At 42.8% G+C, this 25,883-nt stretch overlaps 1 protein-coding gene across 1 annotated transcript in view; it reads right to left on the bottom strand.

Moving 5' to 3' along the window:
- Nucleotides 1-25,562, bottom strand: part of mmp17a (matrix metallopeptidase 17a) — a 104,501-nt gene extending 78,939 nt beyond the window's left edge. Inside the window, exon 1 of the mRNA XM_024382236.2 lies at nt 24,950-25,562. Coding sequence (XP_024238004.1) covers nt 24,950-25,186 — 237 coding nt within the window. The 5' untranslated portion in view covers nt 25,187-25,562. The remainder of the gene's footprint in view (nt 1-24,949) is intronic.
- Nucleotides 25,563-25,883: the final 321 nt, after the last annotated feature.

Raw genomic sequence — 25,883 nt, 5'->3', positions numbered from 1 at the left:
AAGCAGGGAATGGAAACCCAGCTAGCGAGCAGTCCAAATGCTCAACTCCATCTAACACCATAGGATGGACAAAGTACTGACTAGCGAAGGGTGGAGGAAAGTGACAGATAGAGAAGTGACATAAAATAGGTGTACTTAAAATAAAGAGGGGGTACTTAAAGTAAATGTGCTTTATATGTAACTTCCATCAAAGTAGCAAAGTTCTCCAGGGGACCACAAGCCAAGATAGATGCAGGATTATGCTTTATGTTCCTATCAAACTTAACCATAAAACATTCGACTGAGAAAACAATAAACTGCATGAAGAGATTGAGAGAGACAGAAAGAGAGAGGGAGATAGAAAGAGAGAGACAGAAAGAGAGAGGGAGATAGAAAGAGAGAGACAGAAAGAGAGAGGGAGATAGAAAGAGAGAGAGAGAAAGAGAGAGAGACAGAAAGAGAGAGGGAGAGAGAAAGAGCAGGAGAGAAAGAGAGAGAGACAGAAAGAGAGAGGGAGAGAGAAAGAGCGGGAGAACAAGAGAAGAGAGGGTGTTCCTTGCTGCCAGTTCCATTGTTCCAGTACATCCATATTCAGGAAGCTGCTGGCAGCACAAACAAACAGGTCTAGGTCGATCAATACAATGGCACCTCTTAGCATTCAACACAGAATTACATTAATACACACCGCAGGAGGGGGATTGATCATCTAGCAGACGAAAGCCATCCACTACTGGAGAATACACACACACACACACACACGCACGCACGCACGCACACACACACTTTATCAAATACAAATGTATTTAAACATATGCACGCCCACATGCAAACACTTTGTGAAAATACTTTTACCTTTTCTTATCCTCCTGCCTTCCATGTCTGTTCAAACAGATCTCCAAAGCAGCCCAGTCAAACTTCTCCCAAAATGTGGTATTACCAGAGGACACTTTCTACACTGGGAGGCAGCTTAGTCAAAGGTTGTCTGCTATGAACAAGAACATTGCTTTTAGATGTTCAAACAGTCAGATTATATAGAAATCATTACACCACCACACTTTTTCCTTTTATCTATTAATAATAAATTAATAATGCAGTACAACAACAAGCAAAACGCAGTCACTTGGAGAACACCACTGAAAGGTATGCTGCTGCATGGCGCATAATGGAGAACACCACTGAAAGGTATGCTGCTGCATGGCGCATAATGGAGAACACCGCTGAAAGGTATGCTGCTGCATGGCGCATAATGGAGAACACCGTTGAAAGGTATGCTGCTGCATGGCGCATAATGGAGAACACAGCTGAAAGGTATGCTGCTGCATGGCGCATAATGGAGAACACAATTTATGTATCTTCAGAGGTTAGTATAATGTGGATGTTAGAAGAGGATGCATAATAAATTGCGATAACATGTCCATTAAGTGTGCCCATCCAGACGAAGGCCCTACATTACATTACATCGGCATGTTTATGCACAGCACACACACAGGCTTCGTCCCAACTGGCACCCTATTCACCAGTTAGGGCACTACTTTTGACCAGAGATGGGTCTAGTTAAAAGTAGTGCACTATATAGGCAATAGTAGGCCATTTGGGACACATCGATAATATGCACACGAAGCAGAGACATCCTCTTTATATGAGCTTTTAACATGGAGGAAAAACAGGTACAGGGGATATTTACACACTTAATCATTCCAATGGGCTTTGTAGATAATGAGAGGATTAAGGCCCACTGCTTCCTCACTATATATCATCTACCGCACTACGAGAGAGAGAGAGCGAGAGACCTGATGATAAATGACTACTTTCATATGACTAGGGGTTTCTCTACACAGGGAGTCAAGAAGGAAAGAAAACACTGTATAATGCTTCTCCCAAGTGCTTCACTATATCTCACTACTTCAATACAATGTTTCTGCTGCAGTAGCTTGTGTCTTCATCCATGCCATCTTCATTAGAGTACTACTGTAGAAGTGCACAAAGGACAGGGTACTGCACAGTATACACTAAGTTACCAAAAGTATGTGGACACCTGCTCGTCAAACATCTGATTGTAAAATCATTGGAATTAATATTGAGTTGGACCCCCCTTTGCTGCTATAACAGCCTCCACTATTCTTGCTTCCACTCAGCCACAAGAAAAGTAATTTCATGAAGCTCCCAACGAACAGTTATTGTGCTGACATTGCTTGCAGACGCAGTTTGGAACTCGGTAGTGAGTGTTGCAACTTGAGGACAGACGATTTTTATGTGCTACGCTCTTCAGCATTCGGCGGTCCCCATTCTGATAGCTTGTGTGGCCTACCTTCGAGGCTGAGCCATTGTTGCTCCTAGATGTTTCCACTTCACAATAACAGCACTTACAGTTGACCGGGGCAGCTCTAGCAGGACAGAAATTTGATGAACTGACCTGCTGGAAAGCTATAAGATTGGGTGACCATTTTATTAATTGTTCAGCAGACTATTTACATTGACACTCACCCTTTGTTTTTACACTGCTGCTACTCAATGTTTATTATCCAATCAAAGTCACTTTACCCCTACCTACAAATGACCTCGACTAACCTGTACCCCCTCACATTGACTCGGTACCGGTATCTCCTGTATAGCCTCGTTATTGTTATGTCATTTTATTGTGTTACTTTTTATTATATTATTTACTTTAGTCTATTTAGTAAATATTTTCTTAACTCTTAAATTGCATTGTTGTAAGTAAGTAAACATTTCATTGTAAGGTAACGTGACAAATATAATCTGATTTAATTTGAATTGATGATGAGGGACTGGCTGCTGACAGAGATGGCGAGAGGGAGGAAGGAGAGCGAGAGGGTTTGGGTGGAGAGAGAGGGGGGGGGGGTGGAAGGGAGAGGGAGGAAATAGAGGGGAAGAGACAGAAAATGAGATAGAAAAAGAGAAATGGAGAGACAGTCAGCATGGTCCCAGCAGGCACATCAGTGACACGAGGCTAATGGGTATCAGACTCTATTGAACAGGCAAGTCACCCCTCATAGACACAGGACAGGTGATTCATTCAAACCTACCGGGACGGATAGAGAGAGAGAGAAGGGGGGGGGATCAATATGGCAGATCCTTCACACTGGCCCTCTGTGTGGGGCTTACCTCAACCGGTTAATGGTAACTGTTGTCAGCTCGATGAGAGCGATCTGCATTGGACCAGTCAAGTGTGTGTCTGTGTGTGAAGGGGGAAGGATGGGGCTGTTCCGGAGGGCAGCTGTTCCTCTGGCGTGCTATTTTTTCGAAGGAGGTCTAGCTGTAGACTGATTCACAGTGGTAACGTGACAGTGATGGAGGCGAAGGCGCACCTAAATACAGCTTCTGATAACAGATATTATCCATCCCATCATTGGCACCTTTTCACTGTGGTGGAGGAAGTACCCATTTCTGGCCCCATCACCACTTGGCAAGTATTTACACTGAAAATAAAGACCAAATCCCACATCAGAGGCTCTCAGTTAGTCAGCGGTTTATATGTGTGCTTCTGAATTAACCCCGCCAGGGAGAACACGCACGGTAAATAAGTCAGCTCAAGTTAGAAAATAAACAAACTGTGATGTCGGAGCCAATTTGGAGACCCCCTAAAACAGTAGTTTTATTTAACTGCCAAAGTGGGTCCAAACCTCTAGAACCATTTGATGTTGGATCTCTTTTGGGTACCAATTTGACATGGTGCCGTGCCAAACGCCACACACTAAAGGATTGAATAAAGCTGGCCTGGTGCCCTACTGTGATACTTATTCCATATGTCACAGAGGGAAGAGAAAGACATGCACAGTCACACACATAGTCTGACTGCCATCCACCAGACCTGCCAAGGAACACCTGCATAACTGTTAAACGCCATCCAGTGTTATGGAGAATCCCTAAGTGTGTGTGTGTGTGTGTGTGTGTGTGGACACTATGAAATTGTGTGTGCGTGCCGGGGAGAATGCAAATCCTCAGGCTGGTTGAATAGGTGAGTGGTTTGTGTTTGTCTGTGAGTTATTAATGTGTGTACTAGCCAGGGTGCGTTAGTGTGACTGTATGCATATGCAGTTATTTGTGTAGGTCTAAGTGTTATTGTTACTATTTAAATGAATGAGGTTGAGTGTCAGTATGTGTATATATACTGAACAAAAAAATTAATGCAACATGCAACAATTTCAATGATTTTACTGTGTTACAGTTCATATAAAGAAATTAGTCAATTGAAATAAATTCCTTAAGCCCTAATGTATGGATTTCCCATTACTGAGCTGGGGCACAGCCATGGATGGGACTGGGAGGGCATAGGCCCACCCACATCCAATCAGAATGGGTTTTTCCCCACAAAAGGGGTTTATTACAGACAGAAAAACTCCTCAGTTTCATCAGCTGTCTGGGTGGCTGGTTCTCAGATGATCCCGGAGGTGAAGAAGCCAGATGTGGAGGTCCTGGGCTAGCGTGAATACACAAGGTCTGCGATCGTGAGGCCGGTTGAACGTACTGCCAAATTCTCTAAAATGGCGTTGGAGGGGGCTTATGGTAGAGAAATTAATATTCAATTATCTGGCAACAGCTCTGGTGGACATTTGTGCAATTAGCATGCCAATTGCACGCTCCCTCAAAACTTGAGACATCTATGGCATTGTGCTGTGTGACAAAACTGCACATTTTAGAGTGGCCTTTTATTTTCCACAGCACAAGGTGCACCTGTGTAATAATCATGCTGTTTAATCAGCTTCTTGATATGTCACACCTGTCAGGTGGATGGGTTATCTTGGTAAAGGAGAAATGCTCACTAACAGGGATGTAATCAAATTTGTGCACAAAATTTGAGAGAAATAAGCTTTTGGTGCATATGGAACATTTGTGTAATCTTTTATTTCAGCTCATGAGACATGGTACCAACACTTTAAATGTTGTGCTTATATTTTGGTGTGTATGTCTATGTACAACTATGTGTGTAAGTATTTATGTATGTGTCTGTATGTAATTCATGGCCAGGAAGGTAAAGACTAGTGGCATAGAGACAGATTTGCCCTCCTAGTTTAAGCTGTGAGCCTCCTTGACAACACATTGAGTAATAGCACCAACTGGCCTTGAACCCACACACACTTAAACCACATACAAAAAAATCCTGACAATGGATATTACAAGCCCCATCATGCCACAGGATAAACAAACTTTTCATCCTGCAAGGCAGACAGTGTGAAAGTTTCTACTGCCATTTTCACACACAAGGATGTTACAACCCCTAGCTGCAACAAACTGCATTAGACACACTAGCAGTTTCCCCAGAAAAGGTAGGAAGTGGAACATCACAATAACACAATGAAAACAACATTTCAGAATTGCCCCGGGTGGTGAAAAGTGCATCACAGTGTTGGGTGACGAGGACTTACTGTGACATAAAGTTTTCCTATGTTACCTGAGTACGGGGACTGTGCCAGCAGCTTTCAGAGTGGGTGGAATGCCAGGGGCCACTAGAATGGCAGGGCCGAAGACAGTCTACATAGTCTAGATATTTTGTGTCTTGTTCATGGAGAGAAATGGAGAGAACACAACACCTATGGCCATGAAACAGCACAACAACGTCGCACTGTGAATCACCGTCAACCAGTGATGGAGAAAAGGCTATTTGCAGAGGCAAAGACTTTGAATGAACAAAGTTAAAACAAGTACTGCTGAAGCAAAAAACTCTTAAATTGAAAATGGACAACCAATTCTGAAGAAATAAGGTGAGGCAGGAGATTGTGTTTTGGTTGGAGACTGAGGGGACACTAGCTGCTACCTGGCACCCCTAGACAGGATTGTTCTTAGAAATTGTGCCAAAGTTCAAATTCCACCAACACTCCCATTAATAAAATGGTCTGGACTCAAATAACCCACATACTGTGGCATTACAGCACTGTGTGCATGTGTGTATGTGTGAGTGTGGGTATGTGTGCGTGTGTGAAAGTGTGCGTGTGTGTATGTGTGTATGTGTGCGTGCGTGCGGGTGTGTCAGTGATCCAATGTATGCAGTGGCCTGTGAGTTCCTCTTGCTTGGCTCATGCTAAATTAGATCTCATTTGCCATGCTGGATGGTGAGGAGGAGTGCCCATATAGAGCTTAGCTGACATGGTAGGAAGGGTGGGTAGTGATACCACCCCACACAGCAGCACCCACTGATCACAGTAGCCATCTCACTAATGAGACTAATGACTGTTAATTAGCTATTCAGTCTCCTCTCTCCCTAAATCCCGTCTTCATGTATATGAGTCTGTGACGCCACACTGGGACCATGGGGCTCGCCTTATTGCAGGGCCTGCTGTCAAACCCCAGCCCCAGACACTTACCCCTAGGCAGAGCAGGGAGATCTAAGAGGACAGAAACATGAATGTAACATTCATGAATGGCAGTCTGGCAGTCTGGCAGCCAGGCAGCAGCAAGCAGTGGGCTACGGGGCTCTATGACAAATGCGACTAGCAAATTAATAGAATGCCTGCTTATGTGTTAAATTATAAATATATCATTTAACACTTCACCTGTTTACACACTTCCATAAGTTATCGCAAACCATATTCATCGACTTCAGATCGTTCCACCAAAACAGGGAAAATCTTGAGTGTTTATATTCGTGTGAATCCGGAGGATTTTTTTGTGGGACTGTCTCCCGGTCAAATGTATTTATAGTCTGACATATTGGCACATGGTGAAACAGAACCATTTCATTAAAGCAGTGTATTGGTAAAGTGGAAAAGGTGGTTAGGGCTGCGGGATGCAAACCACAGGCAGATGGAGGAGACAATTGATCTGGAGAAATTGAGAATAACACGACGCAGAGCACAGTAAGCCTGTTCTCTATTATCTTCACCTTGCGCTGAAAATCCTGACTTAGTCCATCATAAGATTCTTCTGAACAATGAGAGAGTGCACACAAAAGTAGAGGATTCAGCTGGGTCCCCATACTCTTGGAATGGGGAAGGAAAAGGAACAGTCATGCCACACAAGACTCGGAAGAACAGAACCTCTCTCTCTTTCTCCGAACTCTTCTTTTTAGATGCAGAGGTAATTATACTGAACAAAAACGCAACATGCAACAATTTCAATGATTTTACTGAGTTACCGTTCATATAAGGAAATAAGTCAATTGAAGTAAATTCCTTAAGACTTAATGAAAGGATTTTACACGACTGAGCAGGAGCGCAGCCATGGGTGAGCTTGGGAGGGCATAGCTCCACCCACTTGGGAGCCAGGCCCAGCCAATCAGAATCAGTTTTCCCCCATGAAAGGGCTTTATTACAGACAGAAATACTCCTCAGTTTCATCAGCTGTCCGGGTGGCTGGTCTCAGATGATCCCACAGGTCAAGAAGCCGGATGTGGAGGTCCGGAGCTGGCATGGTTACAAGTGATCTGTGGTTGTGAGGCCGGTTGGAAGTACTACCAAATGATATAAAATGACGTTGGAGGCGGCTTATGGTAGAGAAATTAACATTCAATTATCTGCTCTGGTGGACATTCCTGCAGTCAGCATGGCAATTGCATGCTCCCTCAAAACGTAACACATCTATGGCATTGTGTTGTGTGACAAAACTGCACCATTTAGAGTGGCCTTTATTGTCCACAGCAAAAGGTGCACATGCGCTTCTTGATATGACACACCTGTCAGCTGGATGATTAACAAATTCTGGGATCTTTTATTTCAGTTCATGAAACATGGGACCAAAATTTTACATGTTGTGTTTATATTTTTGTTAAGTGATGTATAGGAAAATTGGATATTGCAGAGCTGAACATGGCAAGGTTTTATTTGTTTACCAAATGGAACAGTGCATGCATGAATACAGGAACAAAATACTGAACATAGGTTACATCCTAGAATGACATAATAGTAATTTAATAGGATCTCTTTGGGCTACATAGGATCTCTTTGGGGCGGCAGGTAGCCTAGTGATTAGAGTGCTGGACTAGTAACCGAAAGGTTGCAAGATCGAAACTCTGAGCTGACAAGGTAAAAATCTGACAAGGCAGTTAACCCACTGTTCCTAGTTCATCATTAAAAATAAGAATTTGTTCTGAACTGACTTGCCTCACTAAATAAAAACATGCTCTTAAGGTGTCTTTGTGTAAGTAAGAACTCTTGGTCACTTTAAGGGCATCATTGTGCTGCTCATATTTCCGATCCTATACTGTACATGGGCTATTCCCAAACTGGGGTACACCAAATAAAAATGTGATTCACATTTTCACACTACAGTGAAAATGGTTAACTTTGTTAAAGCAAGGCCCCTGAACTCTCCTGTATTTTCTGCATTATGCAATATGGGCAGCGACCATGTAACGCTTTTACAAAGTATTGACACGTTTTTTTTAAATTGAGAGACGAGCTTAAAGTTTTCTTTACTGACCATAATTTTCAATTGTCTGACCGCTTGCATGATGACGAGTTTCACACACGACTGGCCTATCTGGGTGATGTTTTGTCTTTCATGAATGATCTGAAATTAGGATTACAGGGACTCTCTGCAACTATATTCAATGTGTGGGACATAATTGAGGCTATGAATCAGAAGTTGGAGTTCTTCTCTGTCTGCATTAACAAGGACAACACACAGGTATTTCCATCATTGTATGATTTCTTGTGTGCAAATGAACTCAAGCTTACGGACAATGTCAAATGTGATATATTGAAGCACCTGAGTGAGTTGGGTGCGCAATTACGCAGGTACTTTCCCGAAATGGATGACACAAACAACTGGATTCGTTATCCCTTTCATGCCCTGCCTCCAGTCCACTTACCAATATCTGAACAAGAGAACCTCATCGAAATTGCAACAAGTGGTTCTGTGAAAATGTAATTTAATCAGAAGCCACTGCCAGATTTCTGGATAGGGCTGCGCTCACAGGTTCTTGCCTTGCCAAATCGCACTGTTTAGACACTGATGCCCTTTGCAACTACGTACCTAATGCGAGAGTGGATTCTCGACCCTCACTAGCATGAAAACTAAATACAGGCACAGACTGTGTGGGAAATTATTTAAGACTGAGACTCTCCAATACAACCCATTATGGGTTATGTGCATCCTTTCAAGCACACCCTTCTCATTAACCTGTGGTGAGTTATTCCATTTTTTTAATGAACAAATAAGGTTTAATATGTAAGATGGCTAAATAAAGAGCAAAATGACTGATTATTATTATATTATTATTTGTGCCCTGGTCCTATAAGACCTCTTTGTCACTTCCCACGAGCCGGGTTGTGACAAAAACACACTCATTCTTATGTTTAATAAATGTAAATGTATTGTATAGTGTGCGTGTGGCAAAAAAAAAAACATTAGAGAGTGCGCTGCCCCTGGTGCTAGAGGGGGTACGCACCTGGAGATTGAATGCTTGAAGGGGTACGGGACTATAAAAAGTTTGGGAACCACGGCTGTACATAAACATAAAAGACACCCTACTGTGACCCTGCTATTAAGTGCACCAGCTTCATTCTAGCTGGGCTCGGCCCATTACTCCTGGTCGATGTGCCAATAACGGCCCCTCAGATCAGCGCCAGGCTGAAATCAAATTAATAATGGCGCAAAAAAAATTATGTAACTGATGACGCGGCACATTACTTAATGAGCGACCAACCATAGAGGTCATATTGACTTGTTGGGTTATTAAATGCCAACCGGCTTCCAGTTGCATCACTATGCATCTTCCCAGGGATGAGTTTCTGTGCCAAAGCCATAGAGGGGATTGAGAGAAAGAGGGTGGGGAGAATGGGAGAGAGAGAAGAAGAAAAAGGGAGGTGCAGGTTATTTAAATGAAAGTCATAGGGAGTTGAGAAAGAGTGGGAGAAGAACGAGATGGCAAAGAGAGAATGAGAGTAAGATATTGAGCACCTCTTGTATCACAACATAACATAGTGTCTACATCAAACATTTTATACCGACCCCCTGTATAGGGCTAGAATCGACTGCAACACTGTTATAAAGATCAGAGAATGAACCAATCAGGAAACAAAAATCATGCCGCTTGTGCCGCTGTGAATAAGCTCATCTTCAGCTTCGGCTCTGGCTTTTGGGGACTAACCATCCCATTCCATCTGAAGGGAAGAGCTCTTTAGCAGATCTGTGGACTTTTCTACAAAGCCAGTGAAATGTATGTGAGTACAGGAATACCTAAAAGCCACAAGCAGCGAAGAGGTTAAAGCATAAGCCCATTTCTATCCCTGCTGATATACACTATTCTCTGAGCAGATCACATTTTCCAGTGTGACTTACAATGTTGTTGTCATACTCAGAGGCAGTAATCCATTTATTGAAAATCCATTTTGACTGAAGCCAGTGAGGTGAGGAGTCCATATCAAGGACACAGCGAGGGGCATTACCTTTAGTTGGCTCCCTACTGAGCCAACCCAGTCCACACAGGGATCCTGCCTGCCTTCTCCCCCTAGAACATTTCTCATAGACTGATACAGGTTTGTGACGTGGTGGTTTCGCACTTTGTATGGGCTGTGAGAAATCTAGAGAAGCAGTGTCAATCAAGGAGTAACTTATTTTCTTCTGAACTTCTTTTACACAGCACTTTAATTCATTACATTTTCATTAAGACATTCATACAGAGAATAGACTCTCACCTCTCTTTGTCTCCCACGGGCTCTGCTGAGAGAAAATCCTGTCAATAACTAATTGTTGCACTAATGAGGACCTATAGATGCAACCTTGAATGTAACAATTACTCTCCAATACTGTATGTGTGGTTAAGATGATTTTCTTCACAGACTGATTACTCTCACCTAATAACTCAATACAATTCCATTCCCTGATCGCATCAGCCTCTCGCGTTTGTAAATTAAACATAATTCCATTAGCACTAGCAGACCTCTGAAAACAAGCTGCTAGCTAACCCAGCCTGGTCCTTCCTTCCTTCTTCCGTAAGGACCAGCAGAGGAATGGGGTCTCGTCATGAGAACATTACACGGCAGACTTGAAGCTGATCCTAGGCTGCACATCAAACGCCTCCACTCACCAAAATGATTTCTCTGACGTTCCTTGCATCTGAAGAAGCTTTTTCCCTTCCATTTTTGATCTCCTCTGCTCTCCTTCATCTTGTTAATAACTGACAAATGCTAATGAGAGCCAAACGGCAGGATAACCTGCTGCATGGCTCAGAACAACATGGAAAATGAACAAACTTATTAAAAGCCAAAGGGGGCTGTCAACCACATCCGCAACTGGTTGCCTTTTACATTCATTTGGCCTGCTTGGTATACTCCAAATACACACAGTTTCTTTATTCTGCTAATTTCTGCAAGCAATCTAAGAGGACCTATGTTGTTGCTTTGGCGTTTCCTTGATAGTGCTTTAAGGTTGTGCATTGCCAGAATGGCTGGCTGGCCTCTGGGTTCTGGGTTATTTTGAGCTGCGACAGGCAAGCCAGCGCAACACCAGAAACCACAGTAATTACAAGAGCTCCGTGCTCCTTTGGATGGTGATGGTGACTATTCCTTTGATCTGAGATGGGACAGGGACCCCTTTGGATAACATAAGATAGGGGAGCATATGGAGGTGATTTTGGGTTTTCAATATGGTTGCCTTGGAGTGGAGCAGCTTTGTTCGTAAACCTCAGTTTAAAAAATCCTTGTGAGCGAATGGAGAAAAGGGAGATTGCGTGCAGCTCTGTTGCAGAGAAAAGTAATTCCCGTTCCATCACCCACACAATGTGATCCATTACTACTGTCTGCCATCCTTTCTGGAATTCGGAATTTCCTTGAACATTTTTGTTGATGCATTCAAGATTACAATGGCTTGCAATACATCTAGAGATTGCAAGTACAGCTTTCTGGCCAGTGAAGTATTGTTTCTCTGATCATAGTCAATGTTGCTCGGAATATTATGAGGTAATCCAATTTGGTGTGTGTAAATTTATGTATGCTTATGTGGCTGTTCGGCGTGTGGTCGCTTCACAAGAACAAACTTCTTGATTTTGTTATCTTATACTGCAAAGTATGAGTGTTTGATCTACCAAGGGTCTGGATATGTCTGTCTTCATGTTGATTGACAGGGTCAGGATGAGGTCAGCACAGCAGCCAAGCAGGAATCCCAGAAGGCAGAGCTGGGATTCCTGCCAATGAGGTGTCAGGATCTGCAAAACCTCACGGATAGGGCCTTTGATGCTGTCCGAAACCCTTCAGCAAATCTGACAATCTCCTCAAGAACCTACAGTCGGCACCGTAATGCACTTGAACAAGGAAGGGATGACAGGTTGGATATGGAGGGATTGGAGGGCTGTCTTAGATCTCACTTTCTTTCTGAGTGGGTATGGCTATACTATATCACACATCTGAGTGCCTCTCTCTCTTTCTCTCCCTCTTTCTCCGTACCGTAATATTCTCTCTTGTACTGTGGCCTCCTCCCCCTAGACATTGTTCCTGAAATAATCTCCTTGCCCCAAATCTGAGCCCCCACGTTACCGTGCAATGGATGTGAGGTCACAGGCGTCCACAGTGCCTCCTGAAAGTAGGACAGAGGTGCTAAAAGTGGACTGCATTGGAACCAGAGGATTGTGAGAAAGAAAAGGCAGTTTTCTTAGTCACAATTTTGACCTAGTCACATAACTCAACACACTTTAGTCAAGACCAATGTTCCCTCAAATTCTGATCGACACAGCAAATTGCAGGTTTCCTGAGCGCAAACTTGTGAAAATTCCTTTGCAACTTCTGGCATGAGTTTACTGTGAACACGGAGGCTGTACCTGCTTAAGTTACAGTTTTAACAGTGGCCAAGTAGGCTATTGTGGCTATTTGAGCATAATGTAGGCCTACCAGAGGGACCTACCATCAAAAACGACGGAGAAAATGCATCCCATAACATTTCAACATGGAAATAGCTGTTCTATCATTCAGCCTTCAGTAGCAGCCAATGTGTGGTGTTCAATGTAGGCCTACATTCCATGAGACTTCTGAAAAAACATGCAGGGCTTGACATTAACCTGTTTATCCACTTGTCCTTCAGACAAGGAGGTGACTGAAAATGTTGTGTTGTTGATGCAAGAAACCACTTTACAAAATAAAATGCATTATTATTCCCATACCATTATTACAGAGAATCAGACAAATTATGCTACCCTCTGCCTATTGCTACTTAGCTTATTCAAGCCGGGGGGCGGAGCTAGCATGTTGGAGTGAATGGCTGTGCGTGAGAGGCTCCTGCAACATTTTTGCAAAATAATCTAATCTAACCTACTTTATGGCACTTTTTACAACAAATGTTTCTTTCTAATACAAGATTGTAACTTTTTATATGAAAATGCCGAGTAATAAGCGACCAAAGGACAATAAATCCACACCGGAGGCCTGCTCCCCACTAAACAACGAGACAGACATGGCGGGAGGCACATGCAACAACGTGACACTTACAGAACTTACCCGGGCTTTGGGGGAGCTACGTGTTGCTATAGCTGAGGATCTTAAGGCCACTATTGCTGAACTGGACACCAAAATTGAGAGCATCATTCGAACGGTTGCTTCGCATGGCCAGAGTATTGTGGACCTTGAGAAAGCTTCTGAATTCAACGCTGGTAGGATCGACGAGTTAGAGAAGCTATGCACGTCATTGCAGGATACTGTGCAGAGGCTTTCTGTGAAAGTGGTGGACCTGGAGGGCCGATCCAGATGTAATAACCTTCGCGTTGTTGGTCTGGCAGAGGGGGTAGAGGCGGGCCCTCGCCCCACCGACTTCTTCGCCAAGCTATTGAAGGATGCAATGGGATCGGATGTTTTGGATTCGGATCCCCAGCTGGACCACGCACATCGCTCCCTTGTCCCAGTGCCTGGACCGGGCCAACGTCCTCGCCCAGCAATCATCTGTTGTCACAATTTCAAGACCAAGGATCTTATCCTGCGTGACGCTCGAATGAGGGGCAACCTGTCACATAAAGGGCACCCATTCCGTGTATATGAGGATTATGCGCCCGATGTGGCAAAGCATCGCGCCGACTACAGAGATGTCATGACCAAACTCTACAAACTCCATCTTCGCCCAGCCTTGCTCTTCCCTGCAAGACTCTTCCCTAAAAGAATTACCCCGCCTTCCGGTGAGAAGATTTGGCTCTCCTCGGTTTTGGACGCAGAGAAGTTTATCCGGGATATACACCAATCCCCCCCCGTACAGGTTAGAGTGCCTTGTCATTGCGTGTTAGGGTCTGCTCATGGACTCGAATCCATACTATACCATACTGGGTGAAACCGTATTAAACAGGCTCAACAAGGGCTATCGAACATGTAAGACGCTGAGCCGACCAATGGATGGCGGTCAGAGCTCTCATTTAACGCTAAATTCACTTTCATCCCGGCTGTGCTCAGAGCGATGCATATTTTTACTTCCAGGTTTGATCACTGACACCTTCGGATGGATATACTTACATTCCCCCACTTTTGTTTTGTTTCGTTATTTATTTTACAGTCCTTACATTATTCTTACTACCATACCATTTATTTATTGCTTGCAGGGGGGTGATGGTTGGGAGGGGGCAGACGCAGACACCTGGTTAGCAAGTTGTAGATTGTTATTCTGGGGTATGAATGTTTGTATGTGTATATGTGTATATGGATGTATATACATATTCTTTAAATATATATATGATTTTTTTGTGTGTATGTATGTGTATGTATGTGTATATGTATGTATGTGTACGTGTGTATGTGTATATATATATGTGTGCATGTATGTATATGTGTATGTGTATATATTTTTTTTTATTACATTTTTTTTTTTTTAATTGGGGGAACATTTAATTTAGCAAATCCTTGTTCTGATCTCCTGACCCACAGTATGTAAAGGTATGGCTGACTATGTCGGTTGCGGATGGTTTATTTTTTGACCGGCAGTGCTTAGCAATATAATCTTGAGGCTATATCTTGCTTATCTCTGGGATGGACCCAGGATGATGGATGACGCTTAAATGTGCAATATGTTTAAGTTGCAACTTATTCTGTTTAGGTTTATTAGATGCTAACTGAACACTTTATTCGCGGGAGCCTCCTCAGTTCATATGTTAGTAGAAGTTCTAGGATAGTGAGAGGTGAACGTATAGTTGGGATTTTATTTTTGTTTTACCTCTTGTTCGAGGTCGCGCCGTGCTTTTTTGGCATCGGCCAGACAATGTGTTTATTATTTTTATTTTTCCTTTTTTTTCCCTGTTTGTGCATGCCTGTTAAATGTGGGTTGATGGGGAAATTGGGGAATTGGGAAATTGTTGGGGAAATTGGGGAATTGGGAAATTGTTGGGGAAATTAGGGGAACAGGGTGGGAAGTAAAGGTGCTTGCAGGGGGGAGGGGTGGGTTGGATACTGCTCGGGTGTAGGTGCTACATATGCTGATCGTGATGGATTGGTGCGCTTTCTTACCTTTTTATCAAGTTACATGGTATGCAGGCCATCATAGGAACTACAAACGAGAGGAGGGCGGGGCTTACATTCACTTCCTGGAATGTCAAGGGTTTAAACGAACCAATTAAGAGAGGCAAGGTCCTAGCCCACTTGAAAGCACTCTCGTCTGATATTATATTTTTGCAAGAAACCCATCTGAAGAATAACTCTCATAGCAGACTTAAGTGTAGGTGGGTGGGGCAAGTGTATCACTCTAACTTCTCTGCCAAAACGAGAGGCACAGCGCTTCTGGTACGGAAAGGAATTCCCTTTCTACATAAAACCACTATTGCAGAAAAAGAGGGTCGGTATGTGATCGTAATAGGAGAAATCCACTCTACCTCAGTAACTCTACTAAATATCTATGGGCCAAACATTGATAACCCCTCTTTTTTCAAAAGAGTCCTTGCCCTGATTCCAGATATCTCCCATACTAACCTGGTCATTGGAGGGGACCTTAACTGTGTGCTAGACCAATATTTGGATAGATCCTCTACCCGGCGAACCCCTACCTCCTATTCAAGCAAATTCTTGAATACCTACATTAAAAAATCAAACTTATTTGATATATGGAGGATCGCTAACCCTACGGGTAGGGAATACTCCTTTTACTCTCATGTTCACAATGTTTACACTCGAATTGACTACTTTTGTTGGATGCTAGACTACTCCCCTATACCTGTAATGTGAGGTATCATGATATTATAATCTCGGACCACAGTCCACTCACCTTCTCCCTGAGATTGGGTGACATTGTACCAAACGAGAGGGTCTGGAGGTTGAATCCTCAGCTCCTCACATAACCAACATTCTGTGAATATCTTAAAGACCAAATTACATTTTTCTTTGATACCAACGACAACACAGAGACTTCCCCAGCATTATTGTGGGAAAAACTGAAGGCTTATCTGAGAGGCTGTATCATCTCCTTTCAGGCTGCCAGGAGTAGGCAAAACAGAGGAAAACTGGAAGAACTGGAGGGACAAATTCACTTACTGGATAGGGAGAATGCTAGCCGCCCATCTATGGAGAAACATTAAAAATGTCCTCTTTAAAATTTGAATATAATCAGATTCTCTCAACTAAAATTGCTAAATCTTTCCTCTATGCCAAGCAAAAATATTTTGAGTTTGGTGACAAACCACACAAATTACTCGCCAGACAACTTCGAAAAAATGTGAGTGACCGAATGATTCACAAAGTTAAATCTGCATCTGGGGAATTACTCTCTTCCCCCAAAGACATCAATGACAGATTCCGGCAGTTTTATGAGACTCTATATACATCTAAAGCGGATCCTAACCCCTTAATTATGCAAACATTTTTGGAGGACTGTAATCTTCCTGCCCTGAACCAGGAAGATTCTAACTTCCTGAATAAGGAAATATCTCTTGATGAAATTCGAGAAACAATTAAATCTCTAAAGAGTGGCAAGACCCCGGGCCTAGGAATCTACCTAGGAATTGTAGTTACCAAACAATACTCCTTACTATTTAAAGAGAATTTCCCCTCTCTGATACAAAAACTCAAGGCAAACATACTATTTTGGAGAACTCTCCCAATTTCTCTGCTCGGAAGAATTATTGCTATTAAAATGGTCTTCCTCCCACAACTGCTCTACCTATATCAAAACATCCCAGTATTCATACCTAAATCCTTTCATAAACAACTGGACTCAATTATCAATCCTTTCATCTGGGATTATAAAACACACAGGATAGGTAATAAACACCTCTGTAATTCCAAGATGGAAGGAGGATTGTCTCTCCCAAATTTAATATTTTATTACTGGGCTGCTAACCTCCGCGTTGTTACGTTTCTGCTGAATGAAGCACTTCCAGCATCCAGCTGGCTTAGTATGGAGCGTGAGGAGTGTCACCCCTTCTCTATTGGCGCTGTGATTTTGTCACCTGTCAATCTGGAGATGTCACTTTATTGTAACAATCCTATTATACATAGCACAGTCCGAATCTGGAAGCAAATTAAAGTCCACTTTGAGCTTAGACCAATGTCATTCATGCTCCCTGTCGCCAGGAATCCCTCCTTTGCCCCCTCTAACCTTGATAACACCTTTGAGTGATGGGGAGAGCTGGGGATAAGTACCATAGGGGATTTATACATAGAAGGGACCTTTGCTTCCTTTGAGTTGCTGAGGGAAACTTATAATCTTCCCAGAAGTATTTTTTTCAGATAGCTACAAATTAGAGACTATGTTAGAAAACACCTCCCAACATTTGGGAATGCTAAACCTTCCATGTTTGACGGATGCATAAAAATATGCCCCACCTCAGATAAACTGATATCGCGTCTATATGATGCTTTTCAATCTGTTAGCACACCTTCTACAGATGCCATCAAGGCTAAATAGGAGGAAGAACTAGGGACTGACATCTCGGTGGCAGACTGGGAAGAGAGCTTGGAGTATATTCACACATGCTCCATTAATTCCAGACATCGTCTCATACAATTCAAGGTATTACACAGATTACACTATTCCAAAACTAAACTGCATAGGATATTTCCTGATACATCCCCTACATGTGATAAATGTCAGGCTACGCAGGGTACACTACTCCACTGCTTTGCCCTATGCTCTAGCTTGCATGGCTATTGGTGTGGAATTTTTGGGATCCTCTCTGAAGTTTTGGAGACTTCAATAGATCCAGACCCGCTTCTGATAATCCTGGGAGTATCTGAGTCCCTAAACGGATTAACCAACCCCCCAAAACAACTAATCTCGTACGGTCTCATTTCGGCAAAAAAACTAATCTTGTTGTTTTGGAAAAGGAGGGAAGCGCCCTCTACCAAATTATGGCTCAGTGAATTGGCAAACACTGTACACTTAGAAAGAATTAGATATATTCTGAACAATAAATTATCAACATTTGATCAAATCTGGCAGCCTTTCCTCTCCTACTTGGACGAGTCGGCGCTGTGAATGTGTACTTATTAACGCACTCTCAATTGTAATATTTTAATCTACCTTTGGGCAGCATGTGCTGGCCCTGCCACCCGAGCAGTTGGGGGAATAGGGGGAAATAAGTGGGGTGGGGGGGGACATCTTCCCTCTTTCTTTCTACGTGTCCTTGTTTTGTATGTCGTGTTTTGTATTATTTGTTCTACACCCAGAACTCTGGGTCTTGTTGTTCTTGTATGCTCTTTTATGTTTAGATAAGAATTGAATACGTGTCTTGTATACCTATACACCATTCTTGTGTGTTTAATAAAAAATATTTGGAACAGCTTATTCAAGCCTGTCTCAAAATACAACACTGCCCATTTAAGATGAAAAAAAGCTCTTTACCTGACTCACTTTTCAAAGATGTCTACAAAGGTACATGTTTGTGCTCTTGTAGGAAGCAATCACTCCCCCATTGCTGACTACAAATTATTTATAACTGGTCTAATAACTCACTAACTAGTAAAGGATATGAATAAAATGTGCACAGTTCTCGCTTTTATCTCAAAACAAGTGCATCTACTCATGAACTCTATTGCCCAGATGGCACTGTGAATGGCACAGATGTATATATGACAATGGCAGTGGTGTAAAGTACTTAAGTAAAAATACTTTAAAGTACTACTTAAGTATTTTTGGGGGTGTCTGTACTTTACTTGACTATTTATACATATTTTTTAACTTGAACTTTTACTTCACTACATTCCTAATGAAAATTATGTTTACTCCATACATTTTCCCTGACCAAAGTGTCATCCCCACTGCCCCTGATCTGGCAGACTCACTAAACACAAATGCTTTGTTTGAAAATGATGTCTGATTGTTGGAGTGTGCCCCTGGCTATCCGTAATTTAAAAAACAAGAAAATTGTGCCATCTGGTTTTCTTAATATAAGGAATTTTTTATTATTCAAACTTTTACTTTTGATACTTAGGTATATTTAAAACCAATTACTTGTATTGGGTGACTTTCACTTTTGCTTGAGTCATTTTCTATTAAGGTATCTTTACTTTTACTCAAGTTTGACAATTGGGTTATTTTCCCACCACTGGGCAATGGTCTATTTCCAAATACTGTAGGCCTACTGCAGCTATGATTGGTTATGCCGCACTGGTCTGTAGAGTATGGGCTGAACGCATCGGAGTAGTATTCTATTGCATTGACACGGACGACTGTGTGTGTCTGATGCGTTCTGCATACAACAAAATCTCTTGCGTTGTTTGTTTTGTTTCGGTATGTTGCATTAAAAGTGGCTAATTTTGCGTTGATTCGATCACAATTCCCACAGTAAAGGGAACCGTTAACAGTGTTAATGTCACGACTTCCGCCGAAGTTGTTCCCTCTCCTTGTTTGGGCGGTGTTCGGCGGTCGATGTCACCGACCTTCTAGCCATCGCTGATCCATTTTTCATTTTCCATTGGTTTTGTCTTGTCTTCCATCACACCTGGTTCCAATCCCATCAATTACATGTTGTGTATACAGTCGGAGAACTGGTAGTGTAGTGCCGGGACAACAACCTCTCCCTCAATGTGAGCAAGACAAAGGTGCTGTACGTGGACTACAGGAAAAGTTGGGCCAAACATGCCCCCATTAACATCAATGGGGCTGTAGCAGAGTGGGTTGAGAGTTTCAAGTTCCTCGTCACCAACGAACTATCATGGTCCAAACATACCAAGACAGTCGTGAAGAGGGCACGACAAAAACGTTTCCCCCTCAGGAGCCTGAAAAGATTTGGCATGGGCACCCAGATCCTCAAAAGGTTCTACAGCTGCACCATCGAGAGCATCCTGACCGGTTGCATCACCACCTGGTATGACAACTGCTTGGCATCTGACCGCAAAGCGCTACAGGGGGTAGTGCGAACGGCCCAGTACATCACTGGGGCCAAGCTTCCTGCCATCCAGGACCTATATAATAGGCGGTGTCAGAGGAAAGCCCATAAAATTGTCAGAGACTCCAGTCACCCAAGTTAATGACTGTTTTCTCTGATACAGCACGGCAAGCGGTACCGGAGAACCATGTCTAAGACCAAAAGGCTCCTCAACAGCTTCTACCCCCAAGCCATTAGACAGCTGAACAATTCATAAAAATCGCCTCTGGACAATTTACATCAACACCCCCCCTTGTACACTGCTGCTACTCACTGTTTGTTTGTTACCTATGCATAGTCACTTCACCCCCACCTACATGTACAGATTACCTCAACTAGCCTGTACCCCTGCACACTGACTTGGTACCGGTAGCCCCTGTATATAGCCTCGTTATTGTTATTGTTATTTTGTTTCTTTTTATTATTACTTTTTTATTTTAGCCTACTTGGTAAATACTTTCTTCTCCTTGAACTGCACTGTTGGTTAAGGGCTTGTAAGTAAGCATTTCACGGTAAAGTCGACACTTGTTGTATTCGGCGCTTGTGGCAAATAAAGTTTGATTTGATTTGATGTTGGTCACGACTACAGCTGACGAGGACAATTAAATAAAAACTTCTCTCTCCTCTCCACAGTTGCAAATCTCTCCCCAAAGCATTAGTCCAGAGAGACAGTTCCTTCCCAGATGCAGAGACAATTTTGATTTCATGTGGGCCCCTTGTCTAAGTGGTGACAGCTTTTTTTGTTTGGTGTGCACTTTGTTGTGCCTCTGTTTGATTGCTCCTTTCAGAGCCACACTAACTCCTACCCATTTTCCTTTACCCGTCAATCAATCCCTATTTTTCATCCCTCTCTTGACGACGCATCTCTGGGTAATTGGAACAGCCAGGTGTTGGTGAAGGAATGCATCCTATCTATAGAGTTCCAGAGGAGAAGCACTATAGGTGGGACAGAGTGAGTTGAGAGAAAGTGGCACGGCTGGACTGTGTGGTGCTCAAGGGGGGAGTGTCCTCATGAGGGTGGCTGTGCTGGTGTGCCTGGCGGGGCTGTGTGAGATATTTCTGGGAGTGGTATCCTCCTATCCTCTCCACTCCATTGAAGATGGGACCAGATGGTGCTGTCATATTAAAGAAATTTCAGCAAAATGAGATTCTCCACTTTAGGACAGAGACAGGCTGGTGAGGTATGGTCGTTACCATCCTGCCTATCTCCAAACAGGATGAAAGAGTCAAACAGTATCACTTCATATCTTCACACATTTCACTCATTTCAGCCAGAACCATTTCACACTGTTTCTCATAAGAGCTGTGACTAAATATAGGGTGTGATAACAACTCCAGTTTTGCAAAAGACGTTGTTTTCTCTCTACTGCAATTCATTGTGAATACATGTCCTATACAATAGTGATTTGCTGGCTGATTAGAAATGCAGTGCTTCCTCAACTGGCCTATATGACATCTAAAGAGAAGTCTGAGAGCTGTGAGAGTTGTCCCCTGGGGAGCTAGGGCTCTCAGTACCAGCAGACTGAAAACCACATTGGAAAAATGATATGATGGGCAGAAAGCATATAGTGCTGATTAGACCTTTTATGTGTCTATTTGACGTATGTTGTGAAATTGCATATTGGACTGTGCATGTGACGTACAATTACAATAATCCCGACATTGAGACAGTGTCTGGTGTGTCTCTGGTGGGCTGTCTGAAGGGGGGCTCACCCCAAGCCCCTGGTGCATTGTAGTCTCAGACATGGTTCTGCTGAGCAGGGGAAATGGCCTCTCAGTGAGCAACACACCCACCTGCCCCATGCAAACCTTACTTTAAACCCAGCCGGCCGCAGAAGGAGGCGAGATGGGGTGGCAATCCAGGGGACAGAAGTCTTTCAAACTGTCTGTCAGGGTATTGACCAACATCCTCCTGTAGTGGGAACTTCTACGTATTGTACGTTAAATCGTCTGTGTAATCACCTGATCACATCTCTGCTGTAAAGCATGTGGTGTGGATGGACTGGTTGTGCAGATTTATCCCCTCGCTAAGCCCTCTGCTTCCTTGCTGTGCTACACTGATAAGGTTCAGTCATTTGCCAACCTATTACCCGCTGAGCTGGTCAACTTCTGCACTGACACGTCCCAGCAATGGTGCCAGCAGGCCCTGGTCCACACAGTAACACCTGAGCAATTAGAGTTTCCACTGGGTTTAATGTGTCAGCTACACAGAGACATGGAGCAGCTTTGCTAAATGTGCGATCTTACAGCACCTACACCACTCACTGGGCTCCAAGAGGGTCATGTGGAGGTCAGCACAAGAAAAAAACCTTTGTGTGACCCTTGTTTATGGGCTATCACTGAGAAAATATCATATTCTGCCCCTACAGTCTCCATATTAGAGAATGAACTTTGAAAACTAGGGAGGAACAGCTACATATTGTGTGTTGTGTTTACATGAGGTAGAGAGAGTGATAGAGAGAGAGAGAAAGAGATTACTGTTCGTTTTTATTGTTTATTTCACTTTTGTCTATTATCTATTTCACTTGCTTTGGCAATGTTAACACGTTTCCCATGCCAATAAAGCCCTTGAATTGAATTGAGAGAGAGAGAGAGAGAGGTGTTTGGGGTGGGGTGGGTAGAGTAGGGTAGGGTAGGAGCAGGACAGATTACTGTAATGCTGTACAAAAGTAATTTGAGGATGATAATAATCCTCTCAATAGAATGGGCAATCATTATAAAGCTTGGATAGTGCTTATTGAATACAAGCCTGAATGAGAAAATATATATTTTACTCTGATAATACAGTCTAAATCAAATAGCTTTGGGCAACTTCTTTAATGGGTAAATGAGGGCCATTTAGAGAATTTCTCAACTCTCAACTAATTCAATGCTTTGATTATTAGTGTAAATGACCTATGAATGGATAATTTTAATGGTGATTTTTTGTCAACTACCTGAGAGGCATGAGCATCCTCGCCATCGTTTCACCATCACCCGTGGCTCCTCTGGCGAGCAGAAATATTGAACCACTCAGTAAAATGCAATTTCACACAGTAAGACATGTCTTCAGGGGTCACTTCTCCATGAGCCCCAAAATCCTATGGTTCCATGATTACACACTTGGGCGATATTGTGTTTGAAATCTGCTAACATTTTGGTAGCAAATTCTTCTCTCACCTCTCCACCCTAAGGCGATGTGACAGTCATGATTCTGATTTGTGTCTTTAAATCTTCAAAGCATTCATACAAGGTTATGTGGCATGTGCATAAATGTGGCCACACAGCAGGGTCTCATAGACTAGATGTAACATATAAAACTACATCCGGGACACTCAAATTAGTATGATATGCTACGCTTGGTATAGTTACATAAGACATGTGTGGACGTAGAATGCGAACGTCTAGCAACCCAAAGGTTGCATGTTTGAATATCATCAAGGACAACTTTAGCATTTTAGCAACTTTTCAACAACTTACTACTTTTTAGCGACTTTGCAACTACTTAGCATTTTAGCTAACCCTTCCACAAACCCAGGGTTTCTCAAACTCGGTGCACGATTTGGTTTTTGCCCTAGCACTATACAGCTGATTAAAAGAATCAACTAATCATCAAGCTTTGATAATTTGAATCAGCTGTGTAGCGTTAGGGCAAAAACCAAAACATGCACCCCTTGGGGTCCCAAGGAACAAGTTTGGGAAAACCTTAACCCTTTTAGCTAACCCTTCCCCTTTATCCTAATGCCCAACCTTAACCCTAACCCCTAACCTAGCTAACTTTAGCCAGCTAGCTAACGTTAGCCACAACAAATGGGAATTCGTAACATCTCATATGTTTTGCAAATAGGAACATATTGTATGTTTTGCAAATTCGTACCATATCATACGAATTGTTATTCTTCACATATGATACGAAATGGATGATGGACATACACAAATGAATAAACCCCATACAAAGGTACATATCATACTCGAAATTACATACAGAATGAAACAAAATGCTCTGAGACCAGGTTACATATAATTATGACACAGGAATTGTAGGATACATCACATTGTGCAAGTGGACACGGATAAATACAGGGCTGGATTTATATGTCATTCCTGTATTTATCCTTACTTTAAGATTTATTACAAGCTGTACAGTGCTATAGAGAACCATGCAGAGCTATTTTCTCTCAAACGAGCTTGGCATCTAGCCTATACATTGACCACTGACAGACATTAAGGGAGCAATCGCTCACATAGAATAGCCCATGAAGTATGCCCAAATAATTATCATAAGCCTACCATTAAAATATTTACCCAAAGTGAGACTGGTTTCATAGAACATGTATTTTTTATATATTAGGCAAACGCTCCGGAGAAACTACAGGACGCACGATAGTCTACTCACTCCCAATTATGTATTATCTGCCCTACTTCTGTTTCTAAATGATTGAAGCCAATAACTAGGTTACAACTAAATGTGACGTTTCCCCATCACTGCCATGCCATGGACTATAAAGCAACCTATTTGATTTCTCAATGTTCACTGAATGCGCAGGAGTTAGCTTACAATTACACACCAGAGATGGCATCATGTTGATATGCTGATGATGAACTATGAGGTAGTTTATTTCAACAGCCCTGCATGTAGGCCTATGTGGATAAAAGTTCAGCTATATTATTCCAGAAACTGCGTAGGCTACGTATTTAACCCATAAAGATGTGTGTCCACTGCAGTAGCCTAGGTTCAAAGATTCATTGTAAAAGTGTCGAAAGACTATAGGCTCTTACCACCCCCATGTCCATCTGCTCAGCCGTCAGAGAGGGTGCCGCTCGAGCCTGAGATAAAAACCAAAACATAGGCAGCAGGAGCATCTCTGGAGAAATAATCCAAACGCGCCGCACGGATTTCCACTTACGAAAAAATTGACACATCATGCCCTGCCACTCGCTGCTCATGCAGCGCTCAGACACGGGTCCCTGCCCCCGCACCACCAAATAAATCACCCAGGTCCGGATCCCTCGCATCCGTTTCCAAAACGGAATGGAAGAGAAGTCTACCTCACTGTTGCGCGTAAACACATGAAACACATATCACACAGAGCAGAAGATGCCAATAAAAACATTGAGGAATTTTGCAGTTAGTTTCCACCAAGATCCGCGTCCTGAAAAAACATTTCAGTCATAGGCTATTGCTGTTCCTCAGTGGACCACATTACGCCGACAATTATTTACAAATACATATAACTTATATTTCCCGGCATAGGAGTATGTAGGCTATTTATCTCAGAATGTTCAAGATACCCACGGGGCAAAGAAAATGAATCCGTTCAATTAATATTCCCTCTGCAACACTGCAATACCGGCAAACGGAGGTAGGCTTGCGCTCCCTGCGCAGGGCATTGGAAACTGAGACTGACGCACGGTGAGAGAGTGGAGAGGAATTTAGCCAGGGAAGGGAGGAGAGAATAAAGGCGCCTAATTCAGTCCACATAGAATGGGCATAGTATTGAATCTATGACACCCTTTTCATTTTGTGACCTCGGTTTCAGAGTTACAGGTGCAACAGTGTGCATCAGACAGACATGCACAGTTTGGAGATGTCTGGCATCTCTGAATAGATTTGTTCGAATGAAAACAATGTTAGTCCACAGGTTAAAATATAGGCCTATATCATTAGCCAAAATAAATTATAGAGGTGAAACCCATAGTTAAATGGCCATGC

Source organism: Oncorhynchus tshawytscha, linkage group LG20, assembly GCF_018296145.1.
Source record: "Oncorhynchus tshawytscha isolate Ot180627B linkage group LG20, Otsh_v2.0, whole genome shotgun sequence".
In the NCBI taxonomy this organism is placed as follows: Eukaryota; Metazoa; Chordata; class Actinopteri; order Salmoniformes; family Salmonidae; genus Oncorhynchus; species Oncorhynchus tshawytscha.
This window is presented reverse-complemented; position numbering and strand designations above follow the sequence as displayed.